This window comes from Schistocerca serialis, chromosome 8, assembly GCF_023864345.2.
Source record: "Schistocerca serialis cubense isolate TAMUIC-IGC-003099 chromosome 8, iqSchSeri2.2, whole genome shotgun sequence".
Taxonomy (NCBI): Eukaryota; Metazoa; Arthropoda; class Insecta; order Orthoptera; family Acrididae; genus Schistocerca; species Schistocerca serialis.
The window spans coordinates 441,296,669-441,316,143 of record NC_064645.1 but is presented as its reverse complement, the minus strand read 5'-3'; the positions used below and the strand labels follow the sequence as shown (position 1 = coordinate 441,316,143).

Below are 19,475 nucleotides of genomic sequence, written 5' to 3'. Positions count from 1 at the left end.
TGCTCTCTCAGTGCAGTACTGAGGAGAGACATTGTTCCTCGCTCTTGCGTACACGCATGAGCGCACTCACTCCTGCTATGTGTTCCCACTTCGACAGCGTCACAGGAACGACCCCTCTCCATGCAAAAAGCGAAAGGATATACCATCCTCCGTCTTTCCCACACTCCTCCGGCTCATTGCATCAGAAATAGTCCACTAATCAGCGTTACTCTTACAAACGGGAGAATGGCTAAACCGATCAATCGGGAAATACACTACTGGCCATTAAAATTGCTACACCACAAAAATTACGTGCTACAGACACGAAATTTAACCGACAGGAAGAAGATGCTGTGATATGCAAATGATTAGCTTTTCAGAGCATTCACGCAAGGTTGGAGCCGGTGGCGACACCTACAACGTGCTGACATGAGGAACATTTCCAACCGATTTCTCATACACAAACAGCAGTTGACCGGCTTTGCCTGGTGAAACGTTGTTGTGATGCCTCGTGTAAGGTGGACAAATGCGTACCACTACGTTTCTGACTTTGACAAAGGTCGGATTGTAGCCTATCACGATTGATGTTTGTCGTATCGCGACATTGCTGCTCGCGTTGGTCGAGATCCAATGACTGTTAGCAGAATATGGAATCGGTGGTTTCAGGAGGGTAATACGGAACGCCGTGCTAGATCCCAACGGCCTCGTATCACTAGCAGTCAAGATGACAGGCATCTTATCCGCATGGCTGTAATGGATAGTGCAGCCACGTCTCGATCCCTGAGTCAACAGATAGGGACGTTTGCAAGACAACAACCATCTGCACGAACAGTTTGATGACGTTTGCAGCAGCATGGACTATCAGCTCGGACACCATGGCTGCGGTTACCCTTGGCGCTGCATCACAGACAACAGACAGGAGCACCTGCGATGGTGTACTCAATGAAGAACCTGGGTGCACGAATGGCAAAACGTCAGTTTTTTGGATGAATCCAGGTTCTGTTTACAGCATCATGATGGTCGCATCTGTGTTTGGCGACATCGCTGTGAACGCACATTGGAAGTGTGTATTTGTCATCGCCATACTGGTGTATCACCCGGCGTGATGGTATGGGGTGCCATTGGTTACACGTCTCGGTCACCTCTTGTTCGCATTGACGGCACTTTGAACAGTGGACGTTACATTTCAGATGTGTTACGACCCGTGGCTCTACCCTTCTTTCAATCCCTGTGAAACCCTACATTTAGCAGGATAATGCTCGACCGCATTTTGCAGGTCCTGTACGGGTCTTTCTGGATACAGAAAATGTTCGACTGCTTCCCTGGCCAGCACATTCTACAGATCTCTCACCAATTGAAAACGTCAGGTCAATGGCGGCCGAGCAACTGGCTCGTCACAATACGCTAGTCACTACTACTGATGAACTGTGGTATCGTGTTGAAGCTGCATGGGCAGCTGTACTTGTGCACGCCATCCAAGCTCTGTTTGACTCAATGCCCAGGCGTATCAAGGCCGTTATTGCGGCCAGAGGTGGTTGTTCTGGGTACTGATTTCTCAGGATCTATGCACCCAAATTGCGTGAAAATGTAATCACATGTCAGTTATAATATAATATATTTGTCCAATGAATACCCGTTTTTCATCTGCATTTCTTCTTGGTGTAGCAATTTTAATGGCCAGTAGTGTATATAGCATCTGCGTTAGGCGTTTACTGTCCACCTGTGATAACTCTGAAACTGCATACTAGGTCCGTCACAAATGCGTATGCTGGGGCTCTCCCAAACAATACAGCGGGTTTTGCTTTTAAGGGGAGCACGCAGGCCGCTATCCCTTTTCTCTGCCAAAAACTCTTTTGGTCCCTGAGCGGTCGGCTGGCTGGCGCAGCTGCGTGCTAACTCACTTTCCTAGAGACTTTCCAGCGGGCTGGTTGCCTCTGCTGAACAAAAACTCCTGTGGCTGTCGTGTCTTGAATATTTGTGTACGCCAGCCTCGACTTTTTAATCTCGGTGCGCACTTGCGATTCATATATTAGATATGCATATCGATTAAATGGAAATATTAAAATTGACTCTAACCTGTCTAGTTTGGGCTCGAATGAAACGTCTTGATACGCAGAATACGATGGTGAGGTCGGAATGTGTAAGAAATGAAGGTCAGGAGACCACGCCACCTTATAAATGTTGTAAATAGTTTATTGCAGTTTTTTAGTAAATGTTTTTTATGCTTTATGTAGTGGTTTACACAGGCCAGTTCATACAGAGCCTAAGGATTAGGTCTCGTCTTGGCCTCTGACTTGAATGGGCACTGCTAGTACCTTGCATCTTCGTTAATCTATTCTGAAGTCCTGAAAGTGGGTTCGAAGCAATACTTCAGCAAAAGAAATTCTGTTTTATTACGTCATAGTATCTCATTTAAGTACTCACGCAGAAATCAGATATTGGCAATAAAAGAGTCGAAGGGAATGGCATGAAAGGAAAATAGTGGTTGAGAAGTATGTCAGACAGGGCTGCAGCCTATTCCCAACGTTATTCCGTGTGTACATTGAGCTAGCAGTAAAGGAATCCAAGACAGCTCTGGAGAGGGAATTAGTTCAGAGAGAAAAAATAAAAACGTTGTGGCTTGCCAATGACATTGTAATTCTGTCAAGAGATGGCAAAGGAAGTGGCAAAAACTGTTGAACAGAAAGGATAGTGTCCTGAAAGGAGATTAAAAGATGAATATCAACGAAAGTAAATCACGAGTAATGTTGTACAATCGAATTAAATCAGGTGGTGCTAAGGGAAATTGGGGTAGGAAATGAAAAACTAAAAGTTGTTGTTGAGTTCTGCTGTTTGGGCTGGAAAATAAATGGTGATGCCATAAGTAGATAGGATATCAAATGCAGACGGGCTATAGGAAGGAACGCATTTTTGAAAACAGTAATTGGTAACGTCTTATTTGAATTTAAGTGTTAGGAAGTCTTCCCTGAAGGTACTTGTCTGGCTTGCAGTCTTGTACAGAAGTGAAACGTGGGATATAAACAGAACAGTCAAGAACAGAAGTCAAGAACAGAAGCCTTTGCAGTGTGGTGGTATAGATGAATGCTGAAGATTATATGGACAAACCATGCAACTAATGAGCAAATACTGAATTTGGGGAGAAGAAATTAGCGGCACAACTTGACTAAAGGAAGGGATCAGTTGATAGGACACATTCTGAGACGTCAAGAGATCACCAATTTAGTATTGGAGGGAGGTGTATAGGATAAGACCAAGAGATGAATACAGTAAGCAGATTTAAAAGGATGTAGGCTGCAGTAGTTATTTGGAGATGTAAAGGCTTGCACAGGATAGAGTAGCATGGAGTGCTGCATCAGACCAGTCTTTGGACTGAAAACCACGACAACATGTCATTTTCGTATATCAGTAGTATACGAACATAGTACTTGAACACCCTGGTGACTGATGGATGTAGCTGCATCGATTGAATTAAATGCTAGTAATTGGTATTGACTCCTTTCCGACCATCTTTAGAGAGCCGAAAACATGTGTTTTGTGAGTCTAACATGTCAATGAAGTAGATGATTCCATAATCAGTTACACACAACATTTCATCGATTGTTAAATCAGCATGTCACTTCTGGTTTCGTACACGTAGATCACCTAACGATGTGTACTAGTTCACTTTAGCAGTGATCAGAAATCAGTTAAGAACAGTTGAAGTCATTTATTTATGTATTTACTCGTTCGGCATTTAGAAAGGCAATCATTATATCAAATGATTAACGGAATGTGTTAACTACAGTATTTTTATAGCTCTGTACTAAATTACAATACAGTGAGTCCAAAAAGTATTCGTCCATCAGTATATTTTTTAAACAAGTGAGCCCGTGGCACGTGAAAAGAAGCGAATACAAAATCTCAAGAGCCAGTCCTGTGGGAAGTACCTCAGAAACCATATTCACTGAAAACCAAGGAACAAAATAAATTCATAGCGATAACAAGGTTAACAAAATAGAAAATTTCATACAAATGCTACTTCATGAAGTACTAGTCCACCCAAGTTTCTTGACATTTAGAGCTTGGAAACATGCTTTAAATTACAAACATCAGTATTTAGTGGTGTTTCCCTTTGGAGTTATTACTTCTTGCAGTCGTCCGGACATAGAGCTAAGTTTGCTGTCAGATAGCATGAATTTCGTCCCATTCTTCTTGAAGAGTTCGTATTTCTAGCCGTATTCTTCGAGTCGTTGACCTGTTGAAAGATGTAATTTCCTTGGAGACCTAATTTTTCAACACTAGCAATTTATATTTTTCTTTAAGATGTTGATATATAATTTGTGATCCATCTTAACCTCTATAAAATGTAGTTTTTCAACACCTGCACTCATAAACCTCCACACCATCAGGGAATCCCACCATGTTTCACTGTGGGCACAAAGTTCTGCGGCAGCATCTCCATATTTTTCTTACATCACACCATTCGCCTTCCATATGCTATGTTTACTTTTATGATAACTCCTTTACAGAACTTTTCCTTCTTGAATCTATGTTCCTGGGCAAAATCAAGACGACTCCTTCGATTCTGTCCACTGACCCAGAATTTCTTCCGAGCTATCCTGCCAATACATATCTATATGTATATATATGTATATCTGTACTTCTTGAGGTATTTTTGACCATGAAGGCGGATGCCTGCCGTTTGCTCGACTCTAACTCAAAAGCCAAATTGGGAGTGCTGATTTTAGGATTTTTCATGATTTCCCTCATGGTAAACCCACGCCCGCATCAGTCTGTGAGCGAGCATGTCCAGTCTGTGGCTGGTTTCTCAGCGCTTTGGTTACACAGAAGAGATATACACTGAGATGACAGAAGTCATGGGATTCATCCTAATGTCGTGTCGGATCTCCTTTTTTCAGTTATAGTGCAGCAACTCGGCGTGGCATTGATTCAAGTCGGAAGTCCCCTGTAGAAATATTGAGCCATGCTGCCGCTACAGCCGTCCAAAATTGCGGAAGTGTTGCCGGCGCAGGATTTTGTGCACGAACTGACTTCTGGATTATGTCCCATAAATGTTCGATGGGATTCATATCAGGCGATCTGCATGGGCAAATCATTCGCCTGAATTGTCCAGAATATTCCTAATACCAATCACGAACAACTGTGGCCTGGTAACATGGCGCATTGTCATTCATAAAAATTCCATCGATGTTTGGGAATATGAAGTCCATGAATAGCTGCAGATGATCAATGATCGGTTCAGCTGAACCAGAGGATCAAGGCCATTCCACTTAAACAAACCCCACACCATTATGGAACCACCACCAGTTTGAACAGTGCCTTGCTGACCACTTGGGTTCATGGCTTTGTGGAATCTGCGTCACACTCAAACCCTACCATTAACTCTTAGCAACTGAAATCAGGACTCATCTGACCGGGCCACAGTTTTCCAGTCGTCTAGGGTCCAATAGAAATGGTCACGAGCCCAGGAGAGGCGCTGCGGGCGGTGTCGTGCTGGTAGCAAAGCCATTTCCGTCGGTCATCCGCTGCTATAATCTATTAACGCGAAATTTCGGCGCACTGTCCTAATGGAAGCGTTCTTCATACGTTGCACGTTGATTTTTGCGCTATGGAAAAGCCGCTGCTCTCAGTCGTGAGAGGTGATGTCTGAATTTTGGTATTCTCGGCTCACTCTTGACACTGTGGATTTCATAATACTGAATTCCCTAACGATTTCTGAAATGGAATGACTCATGCATCTAGCTCCAAATACTGTTCCACGTTCAGAGTCCGATCGTGCGACCATAATCACGTCGAACACCTTTTCACATGAATCACCTGAGTTCCAATGACTGCCCCGCTTTTTTTTTTTTTTTTTTCTTTATTGAGTTTCGATTCCCCCTGAAGGAGGCGGGCTGGCAGCAGCTTATTACGCCGCTCTTCAGCCTACAGAATTTGTTTTAAAAAGATGAAGATAATAAATAATAAAAGTTGGCGATAAAATCGGTGACTTAAAGGTAAAATAGCGGAAAATTGTGGAACGTAAAACATAAAACAAAGAGTTGATGATGCTAATAAAATACACAGGAAGCAGAAAAATAATAGACAGACAATTTAAAAAAATCGGCGAGTCTGGTGTCTGTTCGCAAGAGATATAAAGTTCACACCCAGCGACAGCATGATTTCTGTTCGCAACACTTTGGAAAGACGCACAACACTGAACACTCACTTAAACACTGCACTAAAAAGTTGTCACAAATATAACATACCACAGCCGAGAGCAGGTGGGGAAAACTGGACAGATGATGGGAAAATAAAAAAGGGAGGAAGGAGAGGAAAAGCGAAGGGGGGAGGGGGGAAAGGAGCCAATGGAAGATGAGGACCCATAAGAGGGGTGGGGAGTGCTGAGCAGATGCGACAGGGAGTGGGGAAAGCAGAGGAGGGAATACAAATGGACTCGAGGGGGGAGGGAGAAGGGAGGTAGAGAGGTTAGGTGGGGAGATAATACAGGATGGAAGGGGGTGGGAGTGGGAGCCCAGGGAAAGGATGGAGGAAAGGAGGGAGGGTGAGGATCAGAGTTGATAGGAGGGATAAATTGAGGGAGAGAGGGCATCATCCGGGAGGGGGAGTTGATGGAAGCCATCTTGGGAAAGGAGATGAAGGGTGTAGAGATGGAGGGTAGGGGGACACAACAGTGAAGACGTGGCAGGGGGCGGGAATGGGAGAGGAGAGGAGCAACCAGGGGGTGAGGGGGATCAAGGCGGCGGGAGGTGTAGAGGATGAGGATATGTTCAAAGAATAGGAGCAGATGGGGGAAAGGAATGAGGTCATAGAGGATCTGCGTGGGGGACGAGAGGCATATACGGAAGGCGAGGCGGAGTGCATGACGCTCAAGGATCTGGACGGACTTATAGAATTTGGGGGGGGGGGGGCAGATATCCAGGCGGAACTGGCATAACAGAGGATGGGGCTGTTTAAGGGTTTGTAGGTGTGGAGGATTGTAGAGGGGTGCAACCCCCATGTCCGGCAAGAGAAGAGTTTGAGGAGTTGGAGGCGGTTGTGGGCTTTGGATTGGAAATGCTCCGCCAATGCACTGGTATTTTATACCCTGTGTTCGTGATGCTACTGTCATCTGTATATGTGAATTTCGCTAACCCATGACTTTTGTTACGTCAGTGTGTTGTCGACTGAACTGTTGATCTAGGCCTACCAACTACTTTAGCAATATTGCACTGATTATGCAAGCGTTTTATTTCATTTATGGTCGTCTCACTACCCTTACGGCCCATGTTACAAACTGCACTCGCTGGGCGCCGCTCAAAACAACAGGTGGCAGGCAGACTGTGGTTGCGGACGGTTGACGCTAGAGTGTGCTGTAGGTCGGTATTAAAGTTTCGTCCCGGAGTGCGAATTTTAGATATCTTCAAATAGTGGACGATTACTTTATGAGGAAACTCTTGTATGAAATGTTCTGTTTTTTTAACCTTGTTATCACATTTTTTGAGCTTGTTCACGGTTTTTCAGTAAAAATGATTCACTGAGGTACTTTCCACAGGATTGACTCCGGATTTTGTATTCACTTCTTTTCATGTGTCATAGACCCTTTTTTTCCAAATATGTAGCTAGACGAATACATCTTGGATTTACTGTATTCCCCAGAAATGTCCTTATAATTATATACTATATGTAAATATTCTTTAGTTCCTCTATGACTCAATCAAAGTGTCTGTGGATGTCTGTCAGTTAACGCTCATAGCCATGCATTTCACATCCAAGTAAGTGGTCCACTGATTCGATGCCACTGCAGTCCTATTTCTCCTCGTCAGCCAACTTGCCGAGGGTCTTCTTTGAGTGTGTAAAAAACTCACAGTTTAGAAAAAACATATAGAGTGCAGGTCCTATGCTGTATTCTACAAATTGATTTGTCGGTGTACTGTAAGGGGAATTGATTACCCCAACTTTCAGGCTACACCTCGTAGTAAACTTGGCAACAGCATGTCGGAAATGACAATCACGGCACAAAAGAGCGGCTTTTCTCCTCGCCTCCCTGTGTTCGTGGCACAGAAACGAAGCACCGAGTTCAAAATCATGGCAGGGAGAATGAATCATAAAGGGGCGAAACCTGTGCACCACTCATTCCAATAGAGAAAATGGTATCCTGTAAAATGAAACTCTCATTAAGGCCAGCTTTTCTTACATTCACACTTAAAAATTTCTAATTACACGTTTTGATCCATTTTATTTACATTTCCTCAGTGGGCAGTAACAAAAGGAAACGAAACGCATATGGTACAAAAAACAGAAAGGCTTCTGTTTAGTTGCTTAGATGAACCATATCTCCAAGAAGATAGTAACAATGAAAACAAAATTTACTGCTTGTGGAATGACTCGTACCAGAACTCTTCAACTCAGTTATACAAAAATGAGAATTTTAGAGTATAGCTCCCCCCTGTTGAATAAACTTCTGCTTATGCTAATACCTCGATTCATCTTATGCTTGGTCTATCACATTCCTATCTGTTCACTGGATAGTATCTCCTCCAATAACCTCCTCTTGTGACCTTACATAGGTTTTTATCAGTTCCCATGTTTATCTTAATTTCTGTCATTCTAATTTTATCCCATTAAGAAATTCCCCAGCATCATGCTCAAAATCAGGTTTCTAAAATGCGTAGGCCTATTTTTAATTTTAACGTTTTTTTGTTGAGAACTCACACTTCTAATCCATAGGTATCTTATGCTAATATTCAACAAGGCAGAGTTCAGCTCTTGTGTTATCGTTTATGTTAGTCCCACTTTGCAGACCACATCTTTTTCATCAGTTCCCATTGTTATTGTTGTGATCCCCAGTTCTCAACTCGTTTATTTATTTCTCGTATGCTTGTTATCAAATATTCTCCCAGGTCTCCAACGGCCCAATATTTTGTTTATCCGATGTTTATTTCCAGACTAAAACTTGTATGTTCTTCCATACGTTTCCTCGCTATATTGTCAATACCTTCTCGGTCTTCAGCTAAGACAACATGGTCGTCAGAAAACAATACATTACGCCTACATGTTTCTCCATGTTGGACACCTATTCACCTACAATTTCGAGATCAATATTGCGGACCTCTGATACAGAGCCGAGTGGAGGGTCTGAATCAGAGGCTCAGACGGTTCTGCGACCGTGTAGGCTGCAGATTCCTCGAGATGCGCCAAAGGGTGGTTGGGTTTCGGGTTCCGCTGAATAGGTCAGGTGTCCACTATGCGCATGAGGCGACTACACGGGTAGCAGGGGCTGTGTGGCGTGGACTGGGCGGTTTTTTAGGTTAGAGGGTCTCGGAAAAACACAAGAAGGGCTTCAGTCACAAAGGAAGCAGGATGAACGCAGGAAGAACGTAGATACAGAAACCATTGGTATAACAGTTGTAAATTGCCGTAGCTGTGTTGGGAAAGTACCAGAGCTCCAAGCGCTAATAGAAAGCACTGATGCTAAAATCATTATAGGCACTGAAAGCTGGATATAAGCACAGCCGAAATTTTTGCGAATAACCTAACGGTGTTCCGAAAGGATAGGCTAAACACGGTTGGCAGTGGCGTGTTTGTTGCTGTCAAAAAAATGGTTCAAATGGCTCTGAGCACTATGGGACTTAACATCTATGGTCATCAGTCCCCTAGAACTTAGAACTACTTAAACCTAACTAACCTAAGGACATCACACACATCCATGCCCTAGGCAGGATTCGAACCTGCGACCGTAGCAGTCGCGCGGCTCCGGACTGAGCGCCTAGAACCGCTAGACCACCGCGGCCGGCTGTTGCTGTCAGAAGTAGTTTATCTTGTCAACAAATTGAAGTAGAAACTTCCTGTCAGTTAGTATGGGCAGAGGTCATTGCTGGCAACCGGAATAAAATAATAATTGGATCCTTTTACTGACTTCCCAATTCAGATGATACAGTTGCTGAAAGGTTAAAAAAAAAACTTGAGTTTGATTTCAAACACATACCCGACTCATACGATAATAGTTGGTGGTGACTTTAATTTAGCCTCAATATGTTGGCGAAAATACATGTTTAATTCCTGAGGTACGCATAAAATATCATCCGAAATTGTCCTAAACGCATTCTCTGAAAATTATTTGGAACAGTTAGTTCATGAGCCCACGCGAATAGTAGACTGTTGTGATAACACACTTGACCTCTTAGCAACAAATAATCCTGAGTTAATAACGAGCATCGAAACCGATTCAGGGTTCAGTGAACACAGAGTTGTCGTAGCGAGATTGAACATTGTAATTCACAAATCCTCGAAAAATAAGCGAAAAATATACCTATCAAAAACGCATATAAAAATTCACTTGAAGCCTTCCTAAGAGACAATCTCCACTCATTTCAAATTAATAATATAAGTGTAGACCAGATGTGGCTTAAATTCAAAGAAATAGTATCGGTAGCAATTGAGAGATTTATACCAAATAAATTAACAAACGACGGAACTGATCCTCCTTGGTACACAAAACGGGTTAGAACACTGTTGCAGAAACAACGAAAAAAACATACCAAATTTAAACAGACGCAAAATCCCCAAGATTGGTGATCATTTACAGAAGCTCGAAATTTAGCACGGACTTCAATGCGAGATGCCTATAACAGTTTCCATAACGAAAGTTTGTCTCGAAACCTGGCAGAAAATCCAAAGAGATTCTGGTCGTACGGTCGCAGGTTCGAATCCTGCCTCGGGCATGGATGTGTGTGATGTCCTTAGGTTAGTTAGGTTTAATTAGTTCTAAGTTCTAGGCAACTGATGACCTCAGAAGTTAAGTCGCATAGTGCTCAGAGCCATTTGAACCATTTAGATTCTGGTCGTATGTGAAGTATGTTAGCGGCAAGAAACAATCAATACCTCCTCTGCGCAATAGCAATGGAGATACTATCGAAGACAGTATTTCCAAAGCAGAGTTACTAAACACAGCATTCCGAAATTACTTCACCAAAGAAGACGAAGTAAATATTCCAGAATTCGAATCGAGAACAGCTGCCAACGTGAGTAACGTAGAAGTAAATATCCCCGGAGTAGTGAAGCAACTTAAATCACTTCATAAAAGCAAGTCTTCTGGTCCAGACTGTATACCAATTAGGTTCCTTTCTAAGTATGCTGATGCAGTAGACCCATACTTAACGATCATATATAACCGTTCGCACGCCGAAAGATCCGTACCCAAAGACTGGAAAGTTGCACAGGTCGCACCAATATTCTAGAAAGGTAGTAGGAGTAATCCACTAAATTACAGGCTCATATCGTTAACGTCGATATGCAGCAGGATTCTAGAACATATATTGTGTTCGAACATTATGAATTACCTCGAAGAAAAAGGTCTATTGACACACAGTCAACATGGGTTTAGAAAGCATCGTTCCTGTGAAACACAACTAGCTCTTTATTCACATGAAGTGTTGAGTGCTATTGACAAGGGATTTCAGATCGATTCCATATTTCTGGATTTCCGGAAGGATTTTGACACTGTACCACACAAGCGGCTCATAGTGAAATTGCGTGCTTATGGAATATTGTCTCAGTTATGTGACTGGATTTGTGATTTCCTGTCAGAGAGGTCACAGTTCGTACTAATTGACGGAAAGTCATCGAGTAAAACAGAAGTGTTTTCTGGTGTTCCCCAAGATAGTGTTATAGGCCCTTTGCTGTTCCTTATCTATATAATCGATTTTAGAGACAATCTGAGCAGCCGTCTTCGGTTGTTTGCAGATGACGCTGTCGTTAATCGCCTAATAAAATCATCAGAAGATCAAAACAAACTGCAAAACGATTTAGAAAGAATATCTGAGTGGTGCGAAAAGTGGCAATTTGACCCTAAATAACGAAAAGTGTGAGGTCATCCACATGAGTGCTAAAAGGAATTCGTTAAACTTCGGTTACAGGATAAATCAGTCTAATCTAAAAGCCATAAATTCAACTAAATACCTAGGTATTACAATTACGAACAACTTAAGTTGGAAGGAACACATAGAAAATGTTGTGGAGAAGGCTAACCAAAGACTGCGTTTTGTTGGCAGGACACTTAGAAAATGTAACAGACCTACAAAGGAGACCGCCTACACTACGCTTGTCCTTCCTCTTTTAGAATACTGCTGCGCGATGTGGGAGGACTGACGGAGTACATCGAAAAAGTTCAAAGAAAGGCAGCACGTTTTGTATTATCGCGAAATATGGGAGACAGTGTGTCAAAAATAATAAAGGATTTGGGCTGGAAATCATTAAAAGAAAGGCGTTTTTCGTTGCGACGGAATCTTCTCACGAAATTCCAATCACCAACCCTCTCCTCCGAATGCGAAAATATTTTGTTTGCACCGACCTACATAGGGAGGAACGATCACCATGATAAAATAAGGGAAATCAGAGCTCGTACAGAAAGATATAGGTGTTCATTCTTTTCACGCGCTATACGAGATTGGAATAATAGAGAATTGTGAATGTGGTTCGATGAATCCTCTGCCAGGCACTTGAATGTGATTTGCAGAGTATCCATGTAGATGTAGATGTAGAATATGTTATTGAAAAATTGTATACAGCAGTGTACCAAAATGCTATGCATTCTACATGTACAGCTACATGATTACTCTGCAATTCGCAATTAAGTATCTAGCAGAGCATTCATCAAACCACCCTCAGGCTACTTCTGTACCGTTCCTCTGTCGAACAGCGTACTGGAAAAAACGAACACTTAAATCTGCCTGTGCGAGCTTTGATTTGTCTTATTTTATTATGATGATCATTTTTCCCTATGTAGGTGGGTGCCAACAAAATATTGTCAAACTCTGAGGAGAAAGTTAGTGATTGAAATTTCATGCCACAGAGAAAAACGCCTTTGTTTTAATGACTGCCAACCCAATTCGTGTATCATATCCGAGACACTCTCTCCCCTATTTCTCGATAATATAAAACGAGGTGACCTTCTCTGAAGTTTTTCGATGTCCTCCGCCAATCCTATCCGATATGGATCCCACTCCGCACAGCAGTACTCCAGAAAAGGGCGGACAAGCGTAGTGTAAGCTGTCTCTTTAGTAAACCTGTTGCGCATTCTAAGTCTTCTGCCAATCAATTGTAGTCTTTGGTTTGCTTTCCCCCACAATATTAACTATGTGATCGTTCCAATTAAATTTATTCGTAATTGTAACTCCTAAGTATTTAGTTAAATTTACAATAATTTTGCGTGATTTATCGGATTTCTTTTAGTACTCATGCGGATGACTTCACACTTTTCTTTGTTTAGAGTCAATTGCCTTTTTTGACATCAAACAGATATCTTGTCTCAATATCTTTGCAATTAGTTTTGATCATCTGATAACTTCACGAGACGGTAAATGACAGCATCATATGCAAACAATCTAAGAGGACTGCTGAGATTGTCTCCTAAATCGTTTGTATAGATCAGGAACAGCAGAAGCCTATAACACTTCCCTGGGAAACGCCAGATATTACCTCTGTTTCACTTGATGACTTTCCGTCAATTACTACGAACTGTGACCTTTCCGACAGGAACTCACGAATCCAGTCACACAAATGACACGATTTCTCATGGGCACTCTATGTTATTAGAAGTCTGTCGTGAGGAATAATGTCAAAAAGCCTTCTGGAAATCTAAAAATGTGGAATCAATTTGTCGTCCCCTGTCGATATCATTCATTACTTCGGGAGAATAAAGAGCTAGTTGTGTTTCACAAGAACAATGTTTTCTGAATCCGTGTTGGCTATTTGTCAATAAGTAGTTTTTTTGAGTTATTAATAATGTTCGAGCACAGTATATGTTCCAAAATCCTAGTGCAAATTGACATTAGTGATATGAGTCTGTGATTCAGCGGGTTACTCGTATTTCGTTTCTTGGCTATTGGTATGACTTGTGCAACTTCCCGCTCTTTGGGTACGGATCTTTCTGCGAGCAAGCGGTTGAATGTGTTTGCTAAGTACGATGCTATTGTATCAGCATAATCCGAAAGGAACCTGACTGGTATGCAGTCTGGGCCGAGGCCTGGCCGTTATTGTTTTAAGCTGTTTCGCTACACCGAGGAAATCTACATTCTCATGTTGGCAATTGTTCTTGATTAGAATTGTGGAATATTTACCTGGTCTCCTTTTGTGAAGGAATTTCGTAAAACCGTATTTAGTAACTCTGCTTTAGTGGCGCTGTTATCAATAATATGACCATCGTTCTCGCTCAGTGAACGTAATGATTGCGTCTTTGCGCTGGTGTAATTTACGTTCGACCAGAATCACTTTGGGTTTTCTGTCAGATTTCGAGAGAGAGATTCTTAATGGAAACTATTAAAAGCATCTCTCATTGAAGTTCGTGCTAAATTTCGAACTTCTGTGAAACTTCGTCAATATTCGGGATTTTGTGTAATTTTAAATTTGGCATGCTTTTTTCGTTGCTCTTACAACATTGTTCTAACCTATTATTTGTAACATAACGTATCAGTACCATATCTTATTAATTGATCGGGTATATATCAATTAGTTGTCGTCGATACCATTTCTTCGTATTCAAACCACATCTGGTCTGCGCTTACATAGTCAGATCAGAAGGAGTGGAGTCTGTCTCTTAGAAATGTGGAAAGCAAATCTTTACCTGATTTTTTTTAAAAATAGATGTATTTTGCGTTAATATTTGGTGGGATTGGATGTCACGGTATTCAGTCTAGCTACAACCCCTTTGTGGCCAGTAGTCCCTGTTTCTGCCATGATGCTCCCTATTTAGTCAGGATTATTTGTTGCTAAGAGGTCAAGTATGTTTTTGAAATCATTTACACTTTGAGTAGGCTCCTAAAATAATTGTTCAAAATAATTTTCTAAGAAAGCATTCAGTACGAGGCCGGGCGTCGTTTTATGCCTACCACCGACTTTTTCGACAACATGACGAGGGTAAATTGAATTCATCACAACTATAATTATATTAACGGCGTACGTATTTGGAATGAGACTCGAGTTTTCTTTGAACTGTTAAGCAACTGAACCATCTGAGTTGGGGAGTCGATAAAAGGAACCAATTATTTATTTATTCCGGCTATCAAGTATAAACTTTGATCCAGCGGCCTTGTCGCAGTAGTAACACCGGTTCCCGTCAGATCACCGAAGTTAAGCGCTGTCGGGCTGGCCTAGCACGTGGATGGGTTACCATCCCGCATGGCAAGCGAGGTGCACTCAGCCCCTGTGAGGCAAACTGAGGAGCTACTTGACTGAGAAGTAGCGGCTGCGGCCTCTTAATCTGACATACGGCCGGGAGAGCGATGTGCTGACCACATGCCCCTCTATGTCTGCATCCAGTGACGCCTGTGGGCTGTGGATGACATGGCGGGTGGTCGGTACCGCTGGACCTTCCAAGGCCTGTTCGGACGGAGTTAAGTTTTAAGTATAACCTCTGCCCATATTAACTCACAGGAACTACCTGCTTCAACTTCACTATGAGCTGAACTACTTCTGATAGCAATAAACACTCCACCACCAACTGTATTTAATCTGTTCTTTCTGCACACAGTTAGATCATTGGTAAAAGATTCTTGCTTTAGCCAGATTTACTTACCTATAACGATTTGAGATTCAGCGCTTTCTATTAGTGCTTGGAGCTCTGGTTCTTTCCCAACAGAGATAGGACAGTTTACAACTACAATATTGATTGTTGCCATGTGTAACCTCTACCAATGTTTGTCCTGCACGCTTTGAAACTGAAGCACTTTATGCACTTTCCCAAGACCTTCTAACCTAAAAGACCGACCAGTCCCCATCACAAGATCCCCACTATCCGCGTAGCCACTTCCTGTGTGTAGTGGAACCGTGACCATTTGGAGGAAGCCAGATACCCACCATCCTATGGTACAAGTCGAGGAATCTGCTGCAATACACAAGGACACAGAAGTGCCTGAGCCTCTGATTCAGACTCTCTGCTAGGCTTTGTACCATAGTCGGTTCTGTCGACGATGCTACAGATGGTGACCTCTGCCTTCATCTACCAAGCAAGACTGGCAGTCTTTACCACTTCAGCTAGCCGCCCGAAACCAGAGAGAATCTCTTCCAGTCGGGAGCGACACCTGTATAAACTACCACCTGCAATGGGCTTCACCCTGTGCTCTTCATGGTACCCAGGAGCACCCATTCCACATTTGGAATGACTCCCGGTATGCATGCAGACTGCACACTGGATTCCTTCCCTTCCTTCAGAGCCACATCGCTAAGCGGCCCCTCTATGCAGATAACGTTTGCGCTCCCAACTAACAGTAATCCCATCCTATATGAAACCCAGTCCTTATGTGCCTAGAGGCTGCCTCTGGAACAGGGCGATCTACTTCATTTGGCTCAGGGACTTTCTCAGCCGCAGACAGCACCCGAAACCTGTTCATTAGACGGATCATGGAGGCCCTCCTATCGTCCTCTGGTAAATCTTTCGCTGCCAGCCACATCTTGAAACAAGCTCCTACTCGACCATGGGTGAGAGGTCAACCTCAGTGCTGGCAGTACCTGGGGCGGCCACGTATTTGACGCTTTAATAGCGTGAAAAGCTTATATAAAGCTAATATGAGTTAAAGTAGCCCTTTGCTGGAGTTTCAGATCATTTACCTGCAAATTTCCTCATAAAGTTTTTGGCTTTCCATCAAACTAATTTTGCTGTTTCTTCCATCGGCCCTACCTGGTAATAGTACCACACTGAGAAGCAGTTCTCAAGTATTGTAAGATATCTCCTACATGGGTTGATGGCGTTCCCTGAGGATGTGGTATGGTTAGCTTTACTTTAAATCGCTCCATAAGCATACTTCCAGGTATTTAATGGATGTGTGATTGTTCGACTATCGTGTCATCAAACTGTAATGGGTCTTTCCTCCTATTTATACTAATAAGTTAAATTTGTTTGTAACGAGGATCATCACCAGTTCATGCACCAAGCATCGACCCATTGCAGGTCTTCCTGCATTTATGACTTCTCTACACACAGCACCATTCTCGAACAGCCTCATGAAGCTTACGACGTTATCCACTGCTAGGTCATTTGTATATAAAGGTATTCTAATCACCCGTCAAGATTGATAACCCGAGAAATGTTATTATTTAGAATCACACATCGTCTTCAATGTAGCAAATGAAGGCGTATCAAGAATATTCAATGATGCTTTTGAGCCGACCGGTGTGGCCGAGCGGTTCTAGGCACTTCAGTCCGGAACCACGCGGCTGCTACGGTCGCAGGTTCGAATGCTGCCACGGGCGTGGATGTTGTGACATCCTTAAGTTAGTTAGGTTTAAGTAGTTCTAAGACTAGGGGACTGATGACCTCAGATGTTAAGTCCCATAGCGCTTAGAGCCGTTTGAACCACTTGATGCTTTTGAAAGATAACAGTTCTAAGTAATCTCTTTCCTTAAAAAGCGATCCTTGTTTATTATTTGCAAGTCAGTTAGATTTTTACGAGGTGGCTCATTCCCGTATTACTTTTTATCGGCAGTCTTTTGTGATATAATTATCTACTAAAATCGGAACCCAGTAAGGTCGTTCGAGAAGATACTTTTACCCTAATCAATGTTGCTCACTGTTGGTGGTCATAAGTATACGACAATTTTAAAAATCAGCAGCAGTGAAGTGTTCTTTTTTATGTACAGAAATGAACTAATAACAGCGTATTTTTTATCATTTCAGATTCTTCGTAATGCAGGTTTTTGTGAAGACGCTAAATGGAAGAACCATTACACTTGACCTGAGTGATTCAGACACGATAGAAGGTGTGAAAACAAAGATCCAGTACAAGGATGGTGTACCTCTGGATCAACTGAGGCTGCTGTTTGGGGGAAGAGAACTGGAGGAAGGTTCTACATTGTCGGACTATAATATTCAGAATGGTATGTTTCCGTTACTATAAATATTTGGCCGTTTCCAAATGGCTTTCTGTTGTCATTTATGAGATCTATGTGCAATAGAATGTGGTTTTTAAATAACCCTTTTTGCAGAAACATTTTCCTTTATGCATAGGTCCACAGCCATGACAAAGTTATAAAATTAAATATTTTTTCCTGCAAGACAGTTTTTACTCAACAAAAAATTATTTATGTTTTTTGATCCGCCAATTTCTGGTACTGTGTGATTTCCAATTGAACACTAGGACCATAGCCACAACATAACAGTATGTTATTATGTTGCTTCTCCTGAGAACAGGATTAATAAATTTTTATTGAGTAAAAACAGTCTTACGATAAAATAGTTTAGTCTTAGATCTGAGGGTAGATGTTGGTGCTGAGCAATGTGACATTAATCCTGCGTCTGGTTAAACCAGTGTGTGATTTGCAGGGGGAAGATGCGACGGGTGACCTCCCCGCCTCTGTATCAGACCATCCCATACCCTGACTGTAAATTACCCATCCCAACCACAGAATTTGTTTTCCTCTCACTGGATGTGTAAAAATAAATTTTTTATTTAAATTTGTGGAGCCGTACACCGATAAACATTTCAGGCTGAATCTTCGTTCTCGTGGTGCCGTTGGTGCTTTAATCTAAGCTCGCGACATTAGTTAGCAAGTAGCATTATTAGCAAGTTGGATGCGTGCAGGCCTGTAAGGACTACAAAATTCCAACATTTCTTTCAAACTAAGCATAATTTCGTTATTCCTCAAGAGCAGAGCATTACCGAAAACGTATGCAGACTTTGACAGGATACTAGCATTGGTGCTAAAGTTTTAAAATAGACAATGAATAAAAAAAAGAAACGTAATGTTGATGCTAGACAGTCCCGGATCCACGATATTTCCGAACCGGGGCAAAAAAACCCTCGAGTGTTTGAGATAGGATGGTAAAAAATTAAAAAAAAAACATTTTTCAGAAATAAGTTCATTTTGTATCACATATCTTTCTGAGGAGTTTGATACATAAAACATATATGTTTGAGGAAGTGCAAGACATGTTATTTGGTGTTAAGCGTGCCAAAGTGCAGTGTCACACCTCTTCACATAGCATTCTTCTATTGCACGTCACTGTATTTCGCTCTGAGGAATTCAAACAAGTATATTTTGTAATGAAAGCTATCAAACCTATATTAAGGAAAGTGGAAATTAAAATGTCCTGTGGTGCCTTTGCTGCTCCCAGTCAGCCTGTTTGACTGTACAACTGGCCCATAGTAGTGTAGCCTTCTGGCAAAAATAATCTGTCAAAATTTCATTTTCTTGGATACACCGAGCAGATAATATGTAATCATTCTTACCTGTTATTCCTGTTAGCCGTTTACTTTCACTGTGGTAGTCTGAATCTGTCGATTCCACTAGTAATTATAACAAGACCGATCATTCGCACATTCAGTCAACCATATAAACAAAGAGCGATTGGCATTCACCCTTTTGGGTTTATTGGGCTCATCTCGTATAGCCTCATCCACTTTTGGCTGCGGGAAAGTTTTTTTGTTTCTAGATGTGACAGCGATTCCCCTAGCAGAGACATCACGTACACTATGCATGCTTTCAAAAATTAACTTATGATTCATTCAGAAATCAACTTAGAA

General features: G+C 42.1%; 1 protein-coding gene across 1 annotated transcript in view; it reads left to right on the top strand.

Annotated features, from left to right (window-relative positions):
- LOC126417178 (polyubiquitin) overlaps window positions 1–19,475 on the top strand; it is a 121,908-nt gene that overhangs the window by 76,528 nt on the left and 25,905 nt on the right. The window contains exon 5 of the mRNA XM_050085080.1: window positions 17,646–17,829. Within this exon, the coding sequence (XP_049941037.1) occupies window positions 17,646–17,829 (184 nt within the window). The remainder of the gene's footprint in view (window positions 1–17,645; window positions 17,830–19,475) is intronic.